The sequence below is a fragment of the Salvelinus fontinalis genome, unplaced genomic scaffold, assembly GCF_029448725.1.
Source record: "Salvelinus fontinalis isolate EN_2023a unplaced genomic scaffold, ASM2944872v1 scaffold_0307, whole genome shotgun sequence".
Classification (NCBI taxonomy): domain Eukaryota; kingdom Metazoa; phylum Chordata; class Actinopteri; order Salmoniformes; family Salmonidae; genus Salvelinus; species Salvelinus fontinalis.
This window is the reverse complement of record NW_026600516.1, coordinates 171,993-189,916: the sequence shown is the minus strand read 5'-3', so window position 1 is coordinate 189,916 and position 17,924 is coordinate 171,993. Positions and strand designations below refer to the sequence as shown.

Sequence of the window (17,924 nt, the reverse complement as noted above, 5' to 3'; positions counted from 1 at the left end):
TATTATTGCTGTCTACTCCAACAGCTTATTCTTGTTGTATACTCCAACAACTTATTATTGCTGTCTACTCCAACAGCTTATTCTTGCTGTCTTCTCCAACAGCTTTTTCATGCTGTCTACTCTAACAGCTTATTCATGCTGTCTTCTTCAACAGCTTTTTCATGCTGTCTACTCTAACAGCTTATTCATGCTGTCTTCTTCAACAGCTTATTCATGCTGTCTACTCCAACAGCTTATTCATGCTTACTCCAACAGCTTATTCATGCTGTCTACTCCAACAGCTTTTTCATGCTGTCTACTCCAACAGCTTATTCATGCTGTCTACTCCAACAGCTTATTCTTGTTGTCTACTCCAACAGCTTATTCATGCTTATTGATGCTGTCTACTCCAACATCTTAATCATGCTGTCTACTCCAACATCTTATTCATGCTGTCTACTCCAACATCTTAATCATGCTGTCTACTCCAACACCTTATTCATGCTGTCTACTCCAACAGCTTATTCATGCTGTCTTCTCCAACAACTTATTCATGCTGTCTTCTCCAAGAGCTCATTCATGCTGTCTTCTCCAACAGCTTATTCATGCTGTCTACTCCAACAGCTTATTCATGCTGTCTACTCCAACAGCTGGCTAAACAGCTGGCTTGTTAAAGACAAGTGCAATTCATGATCCATGTTTAGTCAATGTTCTGGACACTTCCAAGCTGTCTTACCAAAGCAGTAGGACTTTTAGTCATATTGGTGTATTGAAATAGTGCTGTTTGAGTTCCACCGTAGAAGAACACAATAAAAGTCTTCAGAATGACCATGACAGTCTGAATATTAGTTTATGATGCTCTTTTTAATGACTCCACATGGGTAGTGCCTTTTAATATGAATGTGTTTATGCTTGTGTATGTACTAATGTTGTCTCTAGTTACTTAGACATCGATTATTTTTCACTGCAGGATCTTGCGCCATCATCATCGACTACCAAACAGAAGATTGGAATCCTGACAACTGTCCTGTGGGTATCCTTTTGTTGGAGATGTTAGTTTAAGATTCATTTCAGGATCCTATACTCATGCCAACTGTCCTGTATGTATCCTGTTGTTGGAGATGTTAGTTTAAGATTCATTACAGGATACTATACTCATGCCAACTGTCCTGTGCACAAAATCTATGGTGTCTTGTTCCTGTTCGTGTCAGCAGTCAACAGACTCTTTTTATTTTGATAGTGTAAAGATGAAACACAACTCATTGGTGAGAGGTGCCACCGCTAACAGTTTGTAGATGTTGGAACATACATTCCCCCCATGTCATTCCTAAGGAAAAACCATTTAGATGAACACTCTAATAGTACATCATACAACAACAAAAATTGGCCTGTTTCAATAGCCTGTTGAAGCAAATAAAGAATGACTATGAGGAAGTCAATTCCCTCCAGGTTGAGGAGAATGCAAGCTCATTGGAGAGGTTACATCTGCCCCATTGCATCCCTCACATCCTTGCCACCTTAAACAGGAGAAACCTAATCAAAAGAAATGAGCCAATTATATGTAACGATGTCACATCAATACTTCTACTAAAACATGTTTGCAGTTGCGCAGGGTTCTAAGGCACTGCATCTCAGTGCAAGAGGTGTCACTGCAGTCCCTGGTTCAAATCCAGGCTGCATCACATCCGGCCGTGATTGGGAGTCCCATAGGGTGACGCACAATTGGCTCAGCGTTGTCCGGGGTAGGCCGTCATTGTAAATAAGAATTTATTCTTAACTGACTTGCCTTGTTAAATAAATTAAAAATATATTTTTTTAAAGACTCCTCAGACAAGGATGTTTCTCCACAAGCGTGGTCAGTGTGTGTGAGCGACTGCTTGGCAAGTCCAAACAATAGGTGTAGCCTACACCCACAGGCTCTGGCTTTCTGCAGTGCTGAATGCTGAGTTGGGCTTGTGGATTCTTCATTCCAGAATTCTGAGGTAAAAAAAAGAAGCATTAAATAATGGGACACTTACTAGAACTAAACAACATGCAAATGTGTGGTTTGAGACAGGGAGATGTCTGTCCCCTCAGTTTCAATGACACATGTACACTCAAAGTTACCAATACATCAATCCAACAAAATTATTTCCCAAAGTTTTAGGCAAATGTTTTAAGAGAACTTTGAAAACAAAATTATAAATTAGACATTTAAGCAAACAAAGATTAATATTTTGCAAGATATTTAATGGTCTACAAGGCTGAAAATGAACTTTGATAAATGTACCTTACAGTAGCACCCACTGAAAATCACACTTGCTGTTGTCTTTTCTCTGTCTTGAATCAACAGAGAGATTCTCAGACTATTAGTCTGCTACATTCACCCACTTTTATCCACAAATAATCTCATTTAAACATCAATTCTATACCTTTGCTTGTCATTCACGCCTAATGGCACCACACCAGAGACGTCACTCTGATCTACTTCCCTTCCCAGACAAGGTGTGAAGATGTTTGCTCTTATTTGAATTTCAAATATTAATTTTACCATTTGAAACAGTCATTTCCCTCTTCGGCATATGTATATAAATCAAGCAGGCTTGGTTCCTTTCTACCACAAACAAAGGCTCACTCCAGACTGGTAAGATGTACTTTATTGTTTCTGAGATTGTGATGCGCTGTCCGTCAGGAAAGATATAAAGACTCCTCCGTCAACTCCAGAGAACAGAGAACAGCGTTTCTACCAGCCCTGCATTAGACATGCATTTCATCACTTCTGCTTTGAAGGCACCCAGATAGGAAATCTCTCCTGATTGACTGGGCCAGTTATATGGGAAGATTTGACTGTAAATAGTGAGTTATTAGCTAAATCAAACCCCTCTCTCCCCTTGCAATGTTGCACCACAGGTGTCCGTGGTAACCAAAATCTTCACAAAAAGGTAGGTTTTATAATTTCCTCAGTATTACAGTACTACTGTACTACAGTACTACAGTACTACAGTATTACAGTACTACAGTACTACAGTACTACAGCATGAATATCTGTGTCTGTATTTGGTTAATGCTGTATTGTATCTGTAGAGATATCTAAGAAGACAATTGACAACCAATCAGTCACATCGAAGGCCACTGAAATCAGTTCACAGAGGTAAGTGCTCTCTCTCAACTAGAAGAATTCACTTTGTCCTAACCAAAATATGATTTCAATAATATAATTAAGCAATAACGAGGAGGTGTGGTATATGGCCAATATACCACATCCAAGGGCTGTTGTTAACCTGTCTAGGATCAGCGTGGCGCTAGCGGCACACCCCCCCCCCCCCCACTGAAAAACCAGTGCCGCGAAATTCAAAAAAAATATTTTTTTAAAATATTTAACTTTCACACATTAAAGTCCAATACAGCTAATGAAAGACACAGATCTTATGAATCCAGTCAACATTTCCGATTTTTAAAATGTTTTACAGGGAAGACACAATATGTAAAGATGTACATCTATTACCTAAAAACACATTAGCATAATCCACCATCTTTTATTTGTCCACCAACACCAGTAGCCATCACCAATTCGGCTAAACTAAGATATTTATAGCCCCTAACCAACAAAAAAACTCATTAGATGACAGTCTGATAACATATTTATGGTATGGGATAGGTTTTGTTAGAAAAAAGTGCATATTTCAGGTATATGGCATAGTTTACAATTGCACCCACCATCACAAATGGACTAGAATAATTACAATGAGCAACGTGTTTACCTAACTACTAATCATCAAACATTTCGTAAAAATACACAGCATACACGAATCGAAAGACACAGATCCTGTGAATACAGACAATATTTCAGATTTTCTAAGTGTCTTACAGCGAAAACACAATAAATCGTTATATTAGCTTAGCACATAGCAATTAGCAGCCCAGCATTGATTCTAGCCAAAGTGAGCGATAAAAGTCAACATCGCCAAAAGATATTAATTTTTTCACTAACCTTCTCAGAATTCTTCCGATGACACTCCTGTAACATCACATTACAACATGCATATACAGTTTGATCGAAAATGTTTATATTTAGCCACCAAAATCATGGTTAGACAATGTGAAATGTAGACAAGCTGGTAAAGAAAACGTCCTTGCGCCACTTAGACAGTGATCTACTCTTATACATAAATACTCATAAACGTGACTAAAAAATATAGGGTGGACAGGGATTGATAGACAATTTAATTCTTAATACAATTGCGTTATTACATTTTTTAATTTATCCTTACTTTTCAATACAGTTTGCGCCAAGCGAAGCTACGTCAAAAAACATGGCGTCCTAAGCCACTAAAATGTTTCGACAGAAACACGATTTATCATAATAAAAATGTCCTACCTTGAGCTGTTCTTCCATCAGTATCTTGGGCAAAGGATCCTTTCTTGGGAGAAATCGTCTTTTGGTGGAAAGCTGTCCTCTTGCCATGTGGAAATGTCAACTACGTTCGGGATGAACTGAAAAGCGTGCCCAACTTTTCACATCGTTGCAAAAATAAATGTCCCAAAATCGCACTAAACGGATATAAATTGCTATAAAACGCTTTAAATTAACTACTTTGTGATGTTTGTAACTCCTATAACGAGTGAAAAGATGACCGGAGAAATATAACAGGCTAAACTAACGCTTGGAACAGGAGAGGGTCGGTGTCTTCCACGCGCGTTACGCAGCAAGAAAAGACTTGCTAGCTAAAGGTTTTTTTCATTTGTAGGGCCTGTGAACGAGCAATCGAGCCCGTTGGAATCGTCATCACGTAAAGGCATCCAGGGGAAGACGTAAGAAGTGTCCGTATAGTCATAGCAACGACAGTGCCCTTTTAAATGACTTCAGAAAAGTGGCCAACGTTTCTCAAATCTGACTCCATGTCAGGGAAATTGCTGTAGAATGGGCTCTGTTCCACTTAGAGACAAAATTTCAACTCCTATAGAAACTATAGACTGTTTTCTATCCAATAATAATAATAATATGCATATTGTACGATCAAGGATTTTGTGGGAAGCCGTTTAAAAAATTAGCCACATTAGCATAAATAGTCTAAACAGCGCCCCCATCCCCAACAGGTTAAGCAGGACGCAACTCGGAGTGCCTGGACACAGCCTTTAGCCTTGGTGTATTGGCCAAATATCACAAACCCATGAGGTGGCTTACTGCTTTTATAAACTGGTTACCAACGTAATTAGAGCAGTAAAAAGACATGTCATACACGTGGTATAGCAATTTGTGACATCGGCTGATGTAAAAATGGCTTTATAAATGCATTTGATTGATTGATTGATATACCATGGCTTTCAGCCAATCAGAATTCAGGGTTCGAACCACCCGGTTTATAATGTAGTTTATGTTTGCGTAACATACAGTTGAAGTCGGAAGATTAACTACACTTATGTTGGAGTCATTTAAAACTCATTTTTCAACCACTCCACAAATGTATTGTTAACAAACTATAGTTTTGGCATGTCAGTTAGGACATCTACTTTGTGCATGACACAAGTAATTGTTTACAGAAAGATTATTTCACTTATAATTCACTGTATCACAATTCCAGTGGGTCAGAAGTTTACATACACTAAGTTGACTGTGCCTTTAAACAGCTTGGAAAATTCCAGAAAATGATGTCATGGCTTTAGAAGCTTCTGATAGTCTAATTGACATTGTTTGAGTCACTTGAAGGTTTACCTGTATAAAACTGTTTGGCCATAATGACCATCGTTATGTTTGGAGGAAAAAGGGGGACGCTTGCAAGCCGAAGAACGCCATCCCAACTGTGAAGCACGGGGGTGGCAGCATCATGTTGTGGGGTGCTTTGCTGCAGGAGGGAATGATGCACTTCACAAAATAGATGGCATCATGAGGGAGGAAATTATGTGGATATATTGAAGCAACATCTCAAGACATCAGTCAGGAAGTTAAAGCTTGGTCGCAAATGGGTCTTCCAAATGGACAATGACCCCAAGCATACTTCCAAAGTTGTGGCAAAATGGCTTAAGGACAACAAAGTCAAGGTATTGGAGTGTCCATCACAAGTCCTGACCTCAATCTTATCGAAAATTTGTGGGCAGAACTGAAAAAGCGTGTGCGAGTAAGAAGGCCTACAAACCTGACTCAGTTACACCAGCTCTGTCAGGAGGAATGGGCCAAAATTCACCCAACTTATTGTGGAAAGCTTGTGGAAGGCTACCCGAAACGTTTGACCCAAGTTAAACAATTTAAAGGCAACACTACCAAGTACTAATTGAGTGTATGTAAACTTCTGACCCACTGGGAATGCGATGAAAGAAATTAAAGCTGAAATAAATAATTATCTCAGCTATTATTCTGACTTTTCACATTCTCAAAATAGTGGTGATCCTAACTGACCTAAGACAGGCAATTTTTACTAGGATTAAATGTCAGGAATTGTGAAAAACTGAGTTTAAGTGTCTTTGGCTAAGGTGTATGTAAACCTCCGACTTCAACTGTATTACAATGGCTTTGGAGTGTGATGACGCTGCGTACTCGACCTGACTGTGTTTTAACCTTTGACAAGCTCTGAGTGTGTTGCTGTTTATCACATTGTTGGTATATTCATCAATACTGTTTGAGACGCGTTTCCACTGCCCCCCTCACTTTGCTCCTCAGTGAATTCACATTTTTACACTTCTTCTTTGTATCATTTCTTTCAGTCGTGTGTCTGAGCTGAACAGAATGATGTCATCGGGTGTTCTGATGATGCTCCTGTTCTTTAAGCATGTTACTGCAGACAACTCAGGTAAAAGGTTGATTGACTTATTCCCGTTTAGGTAACAGAATGAGAGCTTCACTCAGAACATTGTTGCTCCCCAGTGTTTTATTCCCGCAGCCAAAACAGCAACGTTCCGTGTGCAGGACTCTCATTCCTTTATCTCACTGTATGAGGACACAAGGCGAGACACAGATGCAGACACCGGTGGCAGATGGTTTTAATCTTTGATATTTATTGAACAATCCAAAAGGGGTACAGAGTGGCAGGCAGGCTCGAGGTCAGGGCAGGCAGGTACGGAATCCAGAAAACAGGCAAGGGTCAAAACCGGGAGGACTAGAAAAAGGAGAATAGCAAAAGAAGTACGGGAACAACACATACAAGATGAACTGGCACAGAGAGACAGGAAACACAGGGATATATACACTGGTACAGAGAGACAGGAAACACATACAAGACGAACTGGCAGAGAGAGACAGGAAACACATACAAGATGAACTAGCACAGAGGGACAGGAAACACATACAAGACGAACTGGCACAGAGAGACAGGAAACACATACAAGACGAACTGGCACAGAGAGACAGGAAACACAGGGATATATACACTGGTACAGAGAGACAGGAAACACAGGGATATATACACTGGTACGGAGAGACAGGAAACACAGGGATATATACACTGGTACAGAGAGACAGGAAACACAGGGATATATACACTGGCACAGAGAGACAGGAAACACAGGGATATATACACTGGTACAGAGAGACAGGAAACACAGGGATATATACACTGGTACAGAGAGACAGGAAACACAGGGATATATACACTGGCACAGAGAGACAGGAAACACAGGGATATATGCACCAGGGATAATAAGTGACACCTGGAGGGGGTGGAGACAATCACAAGGACATGTGAATCAGATCAGGGTGTGACACACCTTATTCATTATTTTAGCCTAATTCTCAAGTTCAGGATGTAGATATCACCCTCATTCTCTTTATTGCCAGAGTTTCAACTCTGGAGAGAGAGACATTGGGCTGCATCCCACAGGGCTTCCTAATGATTGTATAGTGCACTACCTTTGACCAGAGTCCAGGGATAGCATACGTTTTCATGGGGGGGGGGGGTGTTTTCGCAGGTGTGACTGTTGCCAAATCTATCCAGTTTAGCTGTGGGGGCACACAGTGTCCAGTGGGACAGGACTGTATCAGTGTTGGTGGAACACTTCGCTGTGCAGACCCCTGCCAGAACTACACAGCACTGAATGACGACTGGCGTTCCACCACCAACAACAACAACAACCAGGTTAATGGGGGCTTACACTGCGACCAGAGCATCAACTTTCAGGGCTGGTATCGCCTGTTCCTGGGGCACACCAGCGTTCAGATGCCAGAGAGGTGTGTGGAGATTAACATGTGTGGAACCCACGCCCCCCTGTGGCTCACGGAGCCCCATCCCCAGCTGTCAGACAGGGTGGTTCAGAGGGGCGTCTGTGGGAGCTGGTCTGGTAACTGCTGCTTGTTTAAACAACCTCCCATCCATGTCAAAGCCTGCTATGGAAACTACTATGTCTACAAGTTGGTTCCTGCAATAAACTGCAACTTGGCCTACTGTGCAGGTATGTACCATCATAATGTCCTTGTCACTGTTTCTTAAAGACATTAAGAATGTTCCAAGGTGTCCGATTCAGTCTCTGAACCCAGAACCAAGTCTCTGTATATATATTGACAGTATGTCAAGAGAGACTTTAGACACTCCACAACGGTTGCGTAAACATTTTTGTGTAACTCAGTTGTGGTTTCACAACCGTAGTGACAAATACATTGTACATCAGTCGTATAACCTGAGTGTGTCCTAGTCACAGCAAATCCATGAACCCTCCTCCCCTCTGCTGTTCCAGACGTCAACACCAAGGTGTGTTCTACCTGTAGAGATGATGACACCTGTAGGAGTGAGGATAAGATCACCTGGAGGTGTGAGAGGAAAGGTGAGTATTAAGAAAAACACATCGTACTCCTCAGTGATTGATTGACTTATTGGGGAAAAGATGCACTGAGTTACAGACCGGGAGTCAAATCCATTTCCAACGTTTTCCAACTTCTGATGGAATACATACAACACTGAGAAAACAACACAGCATATAGTCAATAATTAACTACAACAAATAGATGCAGGAATATGAAAATACAATCAACCTGTTCTGATCCGTTCATTTTGTCCTCATGGACATGAATAGATCTATTATCATTATCAACAAAAACTCTAACAGCTAAGACGGCCTCGGGAGCCAGACCTGTGCCTTCACTTTTCTGATGTAGCAGAGGCATTAATGCAGTCACATTAAGAGCTACTCAACTTTGTCCAAAGATGAACTCTGACCTATCCTTTAACCCCCCGGGACTGGGACAGTTTAATAGGCAGTGGGAGACTATTCCACAACAGAATACCAGTGTAGTAGAGGAACGAGTTCCTGCAGCACTATTCGCTCTTGACACCTGGCTGACAGCCATTTTGTATTCTCTTGTTTTTCTCTCTTCCTCTCTTTCATTCTTTCTCTACTCCCCCTCTCTATCTACCTTTTATAACAGCCCCTACACCTACACCCCCTCGGATAACTGTTACCACCACCAATCCTCCTATCATGGCCCCAGAGGTGGTGTGTGGGCAGAGCATGATACAGGTGGGTCTAAACAGGGCTAACCTGAGGGCCGCTGGTCTGAACGCTTCCACAGCTCACCTGGCCGACTCTAGGTGCTCCGCCCACGAGGATCGTAACGGCACGGTGTGGTACCAGGTGGAGCGCAGGGAGGGACGCTGTGGAAATACTCTGGAGGTGAGAACACGTTACCTCAATGTCTGACTGGAGGTTGTTCAACACTGGAAGAGTTTAGACTATAACTGATCCTTAATGTTAGTAGGTCTGTGTATAAGACCTTCATGTTAGTAGGTCTGTGTATAAGACCTTAATGTTAGTAGGTCTGTGTATAAGACCTTAATGTTAGTAGGTCTGTGTATAAGACCTTAATGTTAGTAGGTCTGTGTATAAGACCTTAATGTTAGTAGGTCTGTGTATAAGACCTTAGTGTTAGTAGGTCTGTGTATAAGACCTTAGTGTTAGTAGGTCTGTGTATAAGACCTTAGTGTTAGTAGGTCTGTGTATAAGACCTTAGTGTTAGTAGGTCTGTGTATAAGACCTTAACGTTAGTAGGTCTGTGTTTAAGACCTGAATGTTAGTAGGTCTGTGTATAAGACCTTAGTGTTAGTAGGTCTGTGTATAAGACCTTAATGTTCGTAGGTCTGTGTATAAGACCTGAGTATTAATTTAACTGTGAACACTTTTCTTCTATTTCAGACTAACACCACCCATGCTGTCTACTCCAACAGCTTATTCGTTTATCCAGTAGATGGGAGGAATGACTCTCTCTCCCGACCCGTGAGCTTTCCTCTCTCCTGTGTCTATCCTCTGGGGACAGAGAGCAGTCTGAATGTGGCCATCAGACCCTACCTACTGTGAGAAAATACACAGAATGTTTATTAAGTTTATTCTGACAGAACAGTCATTATGAAATTAAACTGTTTTGAATAATTCTGTCCTCGGGTTTTCCAATTGAAGATATTGTTATACATGAAACACCTACATTAAGAGTTCATATATAATAAGTGTTTGGAAGTCTTAAGGGGGGCTCCCGGGTGGAGCAGCGGTCTAAGCAGGGCTAGAGGCGTCACTGCAGACACCCTGTTTCAAATCCAGGCTGTATCACAACCGGCTGTGATTGGGAGTCCCATAGGGCGGCGCACAATTGGCCCAGCGTCGTCCGTGTTTGGCTGGTGTAGGCCGTCATTGTAAATAAGAATTTGTTCTTAACTGACTTGCCCAGTTAAATAAAGATTAAATAATAAAAGATTTGTTCACACGTTTTTTTGTAATAACTTTGATATCTGAAGTTATCAAACTGTCTAATATCTGATGTCATTTGGCTTCATGTTCACCTCTTGATAGGAATAGTCGTGGAGCTGTTGGAGTCGGTGCCAAGGCCAGAGCCTCCATGTTTCTGTATCGTAACTCAAACTACACAGAGTCTTACCCAGCTGGTGAAGTCCTCCTGCCGATTGGTTCCACTCTGCGCGTGGGCGTGTCCGTAGAGGAGTCCGGGATGGAGCGTTTTGTTGTTGTTCTAAGGGACTGCTATGCCAACCAATCCCCCAACCCTGATAATCTCCCGCGGACCTACATGATTCAGGACAGGTCCATGACTCTATTCATCAGCTGTTTGCATGTCTATGTGTGTTTGTTTTGTGTGTGAAGTATGGTATGTTTGTTGCTGTGTACGGTCTGTGTAGCCTTGAACCCTTTGCTGTTTCTTGGCTCTTCTCCCAGGTGTCCTACAAATCGTACCCAGGTGACCGTGGAGGAAAGCGGCTCGTCCCTCAGGGCTCGCTTCTCTGCTGCGTTGCAGGTGGACTACCGTTACTTCTTCCTGCACTGCAGCCTCAGCCTGTGTGACCAGAGGAGCTCCTCCTGCACTCCAGTGAGTCCTCAACTCCTCCACAGTCTCTCTCTGACTCTTTGACTTTTGTGTTTAGTCTCTATGATGCAGTGCTAGGTCTCTCTGACGTAGTGCTTGGTCTCTCTGACGTAGTGGTTGGTCTCTCTGACGTAGTGCTTGGTCTCTCTGACGTAGTGGTTGGTCTCTCTGACGTAGTGGTTGGTCTCTCTGACGTAGTGCTTGGTCTCTCTGACGTAGTGGTTGGTCTCTCTGACGTAGTGGTTGGTCTCTCTGACGTAGTGCTTGGTCTCTCTGATGTAGTGGTTGGTCTCTCTGACGTAGTGCTTGGTCTCTCTGACGTAGTGGTTGGTCTCTCTGACGTAGTGGTTGGTCTCTCTGACGTAGTGGTTGGTCTCTTTCTCTCTACAGGTGTGCTCTGGAAGGAAGTCTCGCTCTGTGTCTGATACTGTCCTCCTCAAGCCCATAGCCATCGGGCCAATCAGCTGTGAGTATTTCATTCAAGTTTAGTTCATAAGGTAATATACCACCTAGGCTTTAGGCAATAAGTAGCTGACTGCTGTCGCAAAGCTGTGTTTTAGCGACCACCTGCTGGGTGCCAGAGAACGGTGGCTATTTCACAGATTCAACAATGTAGATTCTTTGGGAAATTATCAGGAAAATGATGGACTGGTCAGAGGAACTGTCGTTCTTTTGTGTTTCCTCTCTAACAGTCAGATTCTCTTTGGCCCCCAGGGGCCCAGAGCCTGGAGTGAGCCTTGGGACCCCCAGCATATGACGGATGGCAGGGGGCCAGAGTCTGGAGTGAGCCTTGGGACCCCCAGCATATGAAGGATGGGTTCCCTCCTGCACTACTCCCCTGATCTCCATCCCAACCTACAGCCCAGTGTAACTTTCAAGGGCACAGAAATACTTTGATTCTAGTAATGAATTTCTGCACTACAGTGTGATTTCATTGTACTGTGTATGCTGTATACACATAGACTTGCATTGTTGTAGGACTGATCATTTCCTCAAATCATTGCAAGTTCCAACCAAACCTGAGTTGCTGTGTGTGTATGTTCAGATTCTAAGTAATGAATTGATGCACTACAGTGTGATTTCATTGTACTGTGTATGTTGTATACACATAGACTTGCATTGTTTTAGGATTGATCATTTCCTCAAACCTGAGTTCTACATTTACATTTACATTTAAGTCATTTAGCAGACGCTCTTATCCAGAGCGACTTACAAGTACATACATTCATACTTTTTTTTTTTTTTTTTTGTACTGGCCCCCCGTGGGAATTGAACCCACAACCCTGGCGTTGCAAGCGCCATGCTCTACCAACTGAGCCACACGGTGTGTGTAAGCTGTGATTTGATGATGTCAATAAATAACTCTGTATGATGATGCTCATTGTCTAATGATTGTCTATTTAACAGGTTGTAAACATAGAAATAAACATGTCTATATTTATTGTAAGGCAGGTTAAACACATATTTACAAAAGGCAGAACAACGGGGGACTAATTGACCATAGAGGATTTTGGGAAAACTGGCTAAACTTGTTAAAGACAAGTGACATTCATGATATGTATTTAGTTAATGTACTGAACACTTCCTGGGTTGTTTTACCAAAGCAGGAAGACTGATTGGTGTATTGAAATAGTGCTGTTTAAGTTCCGCTGTAGAAGAACACAATGAAAGACTTCAGAATGACCATGACAGTCTGAGTTGTAGTTTATGATGCTCCTTTCTTATGGCTCCATTGTTACTGTTGGTTGAGGACCTTCCACTTCTCTCCATTGTTACTGTTGGTTGAGGACCTTCCACCTCTCTCCATTGTTACTGTTGGTTGAGGACCTTCCACTTCTCTCCATTGTTACTGTTGGTTGAGGACCTTCCACCTCTCTCCATTGTTACTGTTGGTTGAGGACCTTCCACCTCTCTCCATTGTTACTGTTGGTTGAGGAAAATAAATGTCCCAAAATCGCACTAAACGGATATAAATTGCTATAAAACGCTTTAAATTAACTACCTTATGATGTTTTTAACTCCCATAACGAGTAGAAACATGACCAGAGTAATATTACTCCCTCCACTAATGCTTGGAACAAGTGCGGGTCGATGTCCTCCACGCGCATTACGCAGCAAGAAAAGACTTGCTAGCTACAGGTTTTTTTAATTTATAGTGCCTGTGAACGCGCAATCGACCCCATTCAAATCGTCATCACGTAAAGGCATCCAGGGGAAGACGTAAGCAGTGTCCGTATAGTCATAGCAATAACAGTGCCCTTTTAACTGACTCCAGAACAGTGGCCAAAATTTCTGAAATCTGACTCCATGTCAGGGAAATTGCTGTAGAATGGGCTCTGTTCCACTTAGAGACAAAATTTCAACTCCTATAGAAACTATAGACTGTTTTCTATCCAATAATAATAATAATATGCATATTGTACGATCAAGAACTTTGTGGGAAGCCGTTTCAAAAATTACACGATTAGCATAAATAGTCACAACAGCGCCCCCATCCTCAACAGGTTAAGTACCTTCCATTTCTCTTCATTGTCACTGTTAGTTGAGGACCTTCCACCTCTCTCCATTGTTACTGTTGGTTGAGGACCTTCCACTTCTCTCCATTGTTACTGTTGGTTGAGGACCTTCCACCTCTCTTCATTGTAACTGTTGGTTGAGGACCTTCCACCTCTCTCCATTGTTACTGTTGGTTGAGGACCTTCCACCTCTCTCCATTGTTACTGTTGGTTGAGGACCTTCCACCTCTCTCCATTGTTACTGTTGGTTGAGGACCTTCCACCTCTCTCCATTGTTACTGTTGGTTGAGGACCTTCCACCTCTCTCCATTGTTACTGTTGGTTGAGGACCTTCCACCTCTCTCCATTGTTACTGTTGGTTGAGGACCTTCCACCTCTCTCCATTGTTACTGTTGGTTGAGGACCTTCCACCTCTCTCCATTGTTACTGTTGGTTGAGGACCTTCCACCTCTCTCCATTGTTACTGTTGGTTGAGGACCTTCCACTTCTCTCCAATGTTACTGTTGGTTGAGGACCTTCCTCCTCTCTCCATTGTTACTGTTGGTTGAGGACCTTCCACTTCTCTCCATTGTTACTGTTGGTTGAGGACCTTCCATTTCTCTCCATTGTTACAGTAAACTCAATGTGGGTGTTGCCTTCAGACCCCTGTGCTGGGGCTGGGATTCAATCCAATTCAACACACGACAACATACATGAAAAGATAGCTGCTCTATAACACGCCTTGGACTGAATCCAGGTGTGTGTGTGCGTGCATGCGCGCGTGCTTATGGCAGAGTGTGTGTTTGTTTGTGTGTGTCCTATTTCCTAACTCAGTTGTGAATTTATTTCATCTGACCACTAAGATTAACCAGTAGGCTACATTTTATGAGGTTTTTGAGAATGGACCAGCGGATTGTTTGTACAGCATAAGATAAGAGTTGCTTGCGTAACTGACTAATGACAATTACACACGTTTATAGACACTGTGTGTGTGTGAACGTGTGAGAGAAAGGGCGAGAGAGAGCCTGCGTGCCTGTGTGTGTGAGAGAGTGGAGAGAGAGAGAGGAGAGAGAGAGAGAGAGAGAGAGAGAGAGAGAGAGAGAGTGTGTGTGTTTGTGCGTAAATGGATTGTGAGCACAACTCAGAAGATTATCATGGGAAGATATTGAGTTCTCCAATAAAATGTTACTTGTTATCAGTGACAGCATCTTTCCAGGGGGTGTACTGGTACATCAAGCTGCCTCACCCTACAGAGACAGGAGACAGACTAGTGTCCTGTCCAGGGGGTGTTCTTGTACAAGCTGCCTCACCCTACAGAGACAGGAGATAGACTAGTGTCCTGTCCAGTGGGTGTACTGGTACATCAAGGTGCCTCACCCCACAGAGACAGGAGATAGACTAGTGTCCTGTCCAGGGGTCGTACTGGTACATCAAGCTGCCTCACCCTACAGAGACAGGAGATAGACTAGTGTCCTGTCCAGGGGGTGTACTGGTACATCAAGGTGCCTAACCCTACAGAAACAGGAGATAGACTAGTGTCCTGTCCAGTGGGTGTACTGGTACATCAAGGTGCCTAACCCTACAGAGACAGGAGATAGACTAGTGTCCTGTCCAGTGGGTGTACTGGTACATCAAGCTGCCTCACACCACTCATTGTTTCTCAATCCTGGTCCTGGGGACCAAAAGGGGTATACATTGTTGTGTTTACCCTAGCACTCACAACTTCATTCCACTAATCAACATCATCATCATCATTATCAAGCATTCGATTTCAGTCAGGTGTGTTAGTACAGGGGCGAAACCAAAAACGTGTCTCTCTTTGGATCCCTAGGACCAGGATTGGGAAACACCTGGGCTACAGAAAGAGGAAATCAAAATGGGCTTTTTGGTCTTCATTTAAAGTTATGGTTAGGCATAAAGTAAGCAGTGTGGTTAAGGTTAGGGTTAGGGTTAGGCATAAAGTAAGCAGTGTGGTTAAGGTTAAGGTTAGGGTTAGGGTTAGGGTTAGGGTTAAGTTTAGGGTTAGGGTTAGGGTTAGGGTTAGGGTTAGGGTTAGGCTTTTTGGTCTTCATTTAAAGTTATGGTTAGGCATAAAGTAAGCAGTGTGGTTAAGGTTAGGCATAAAGTAAGCAGTGTGGTTAAGGTTAGGCATAAAGTAAACAGTGTGGTTATGGTTAGGCACAAAGTAAGCAGTGTGGTTAAGGTTAGGCATAAAGTAAGCAGTGTGGTTATGGTTAGGCACAAAGTAAGCAGTGTGGTTAAGGTTAGGCATAAAGTAAGCAGTGTGGTTATGGTTAGGCATAAAGTAAGCAGTGTGGTTAAGGTTAGGCATAAAGTAAGCAGTGTGGTTAAGGTTAGGTTGAAAATCAGATTATAAGAAGAAACATTATTAAAATAGGCGGGGCTTCTGACTTTACCACTTGCCCACATAATAACGACCGATAGGCTCCTGCCCAATGGGCCCTTCTGGCTCCGACCAGTATGACCTATTATCATGACTTATTATCAATGACAGACCAACATAACACAATCTCTGAGTGATGAGCTCATTAGTTCAGCTCCATACAGTAAATAAAGAGGCATTACACTTTCAACTAAAATGTTTGTCAGACATTTTCAGTTTTCAGACTTCCAAAGTTAACTAATGTCAAGATGTAGATTCAGCTGTATGCCTCAACCCAAAGTGAATGGAAAAGATAAGCACTGAAGAAAACCCTTTGGATTGAGGCATATGGCAAGATCTGCCCAACCGATGTTGTGGGTTTCATCTTGACATTAGTCTACTTTTGAAGTCTGAAAGTCTTTCATTTATGAGTGAAATGTCCCTTTAAAGCAGTGTTTCCCAATCCTGGTCCTGGGGACCCAAACGGGGACACATTTTTCCAATGTGCTAACATACCTGATTCAAATCAAATGTTTGATGGTGAGTTGATTAGCTGAATCAAATGTGTTCGGTGCTAGGACAAAATGTATCCACCTCCCCACCCCCTTTTGGTATTGGGAAACACTGCTTTAAACAATACACTTTATTCAGTTGTTCAATGTTTCAGTGTCATCACCATGGGCACATTGGCACAAGGCTAACTGGCATAGATTATATTTCTAATAGTTCACTAGTAACGATTAATTAGTAACTCCGTTAAAAACAATATCCCTTTACTGTAGTCACATGATGCGCCCCACCACCCCCTCCTCCCCTGAAAAACTAGTGGATATATTCTCTAGCTCAATGGTCAAATCCATCATATGCTGATTGGTAAGTGAGCGATGTCTTTTTCCATAGTTTCAACTATAGCTTATTCATTCTGCATGAAAATACTTCACATTGTATTATTTGATTTTGCCACAACTGAAGTGAAGGGGGAATTCAGGAACTCTGGAAGTGGATAATTAGTAATTTGTAAACGCTTCTTCAATTATAAAACTAAAACTTGTTTGTTTCGCTCGTTAGCCTTTATCATGTTTTGACCCTGATGAAGACTATTAGGCCGAAACACGTTCGTTTTATGATTAAAGAAGCATTTTTCTGTCGGAAGTGCTCCCTTTGGCTATAATTGTACCAAACAATAGATATATTATTTTTTGATTCTTTATTTTTCAGTCGTGTGTCGGATCTGAAGAGAAGCTGAACAGAATGACGTCATCGGGTGTTCTGATGATGCTCCTGTTCTTTAAGCATGTTACTGCAGACAACTCAGGTAAAGGGTTGATTGGTTTATTCCCGTTTAGGTAACGGAATGAGAGCTTCACTCAGAATATTGTTGCTCCCCAGTGCAGGTTATGGGTGATGAAAGCTTTGTGTGCAAGAATAAAGCACTGGGGAGCGGCAAGCAATATTCTGTAGGCTTCCTTTATATATATATATATATTCCTCTCCTTCCTTTATATATATATATATATATTCCTCTCCTTCCTTTATATATATATATATATTCCTCTCCTTCCTTTATATATATATATATATATTCCTCTCCTTCCTTTATATATATATATATATATATATATTCCTCTCCTTCCTTTATATATATATATATTCCTCTCCTTCCTTTATATATATATATATATTCCTCTCCTTCCTTTATATATATATATTCCTCTCCTTCCTTTATATATATATTCCTCTCCTTCCTTTATATATATATATATTCATCTCCTTCCTTTATATATATATATATATATATTCC

The 17,924-nt window shown here is 41.9% G+C and overlaps 1 protein-coding gene across 1 annotated transcript; it reads left to right on the top strand.

Moving 5' to 3' along the window:
- The first annotated feature begins 3,046 nt into the window (after positions 1-3,046).
- Positions 3,047-11,979, top strand: LOC129845451 (uromodulin-like). Its single transcript, XM_055913392.1, has 10 exons — positions 3,047-3,109; positions 6,658-6,743; positions 7,858-8,337; positions 8,620-8,706; positions 9,308-9,552; positions 10,072-10,229; positions 10,720-10,965; positions 11,098-11,248; positions 11,636-11,711; positions 11,960-11,979. The coding sequence occupies exons 2-10, from the start codon at positions 6,680-6,682 to the stop codon at positions 11,977-11,979; spliced, it is 1,527 nt and encodes a 508-aa protein (XP_055769367.1). The 5' UTR covers positions 3,047-3,109; positions 6,658-6,679.
- Positions 11,980-17,924: the final 5,945 nt, after the last annotated feature.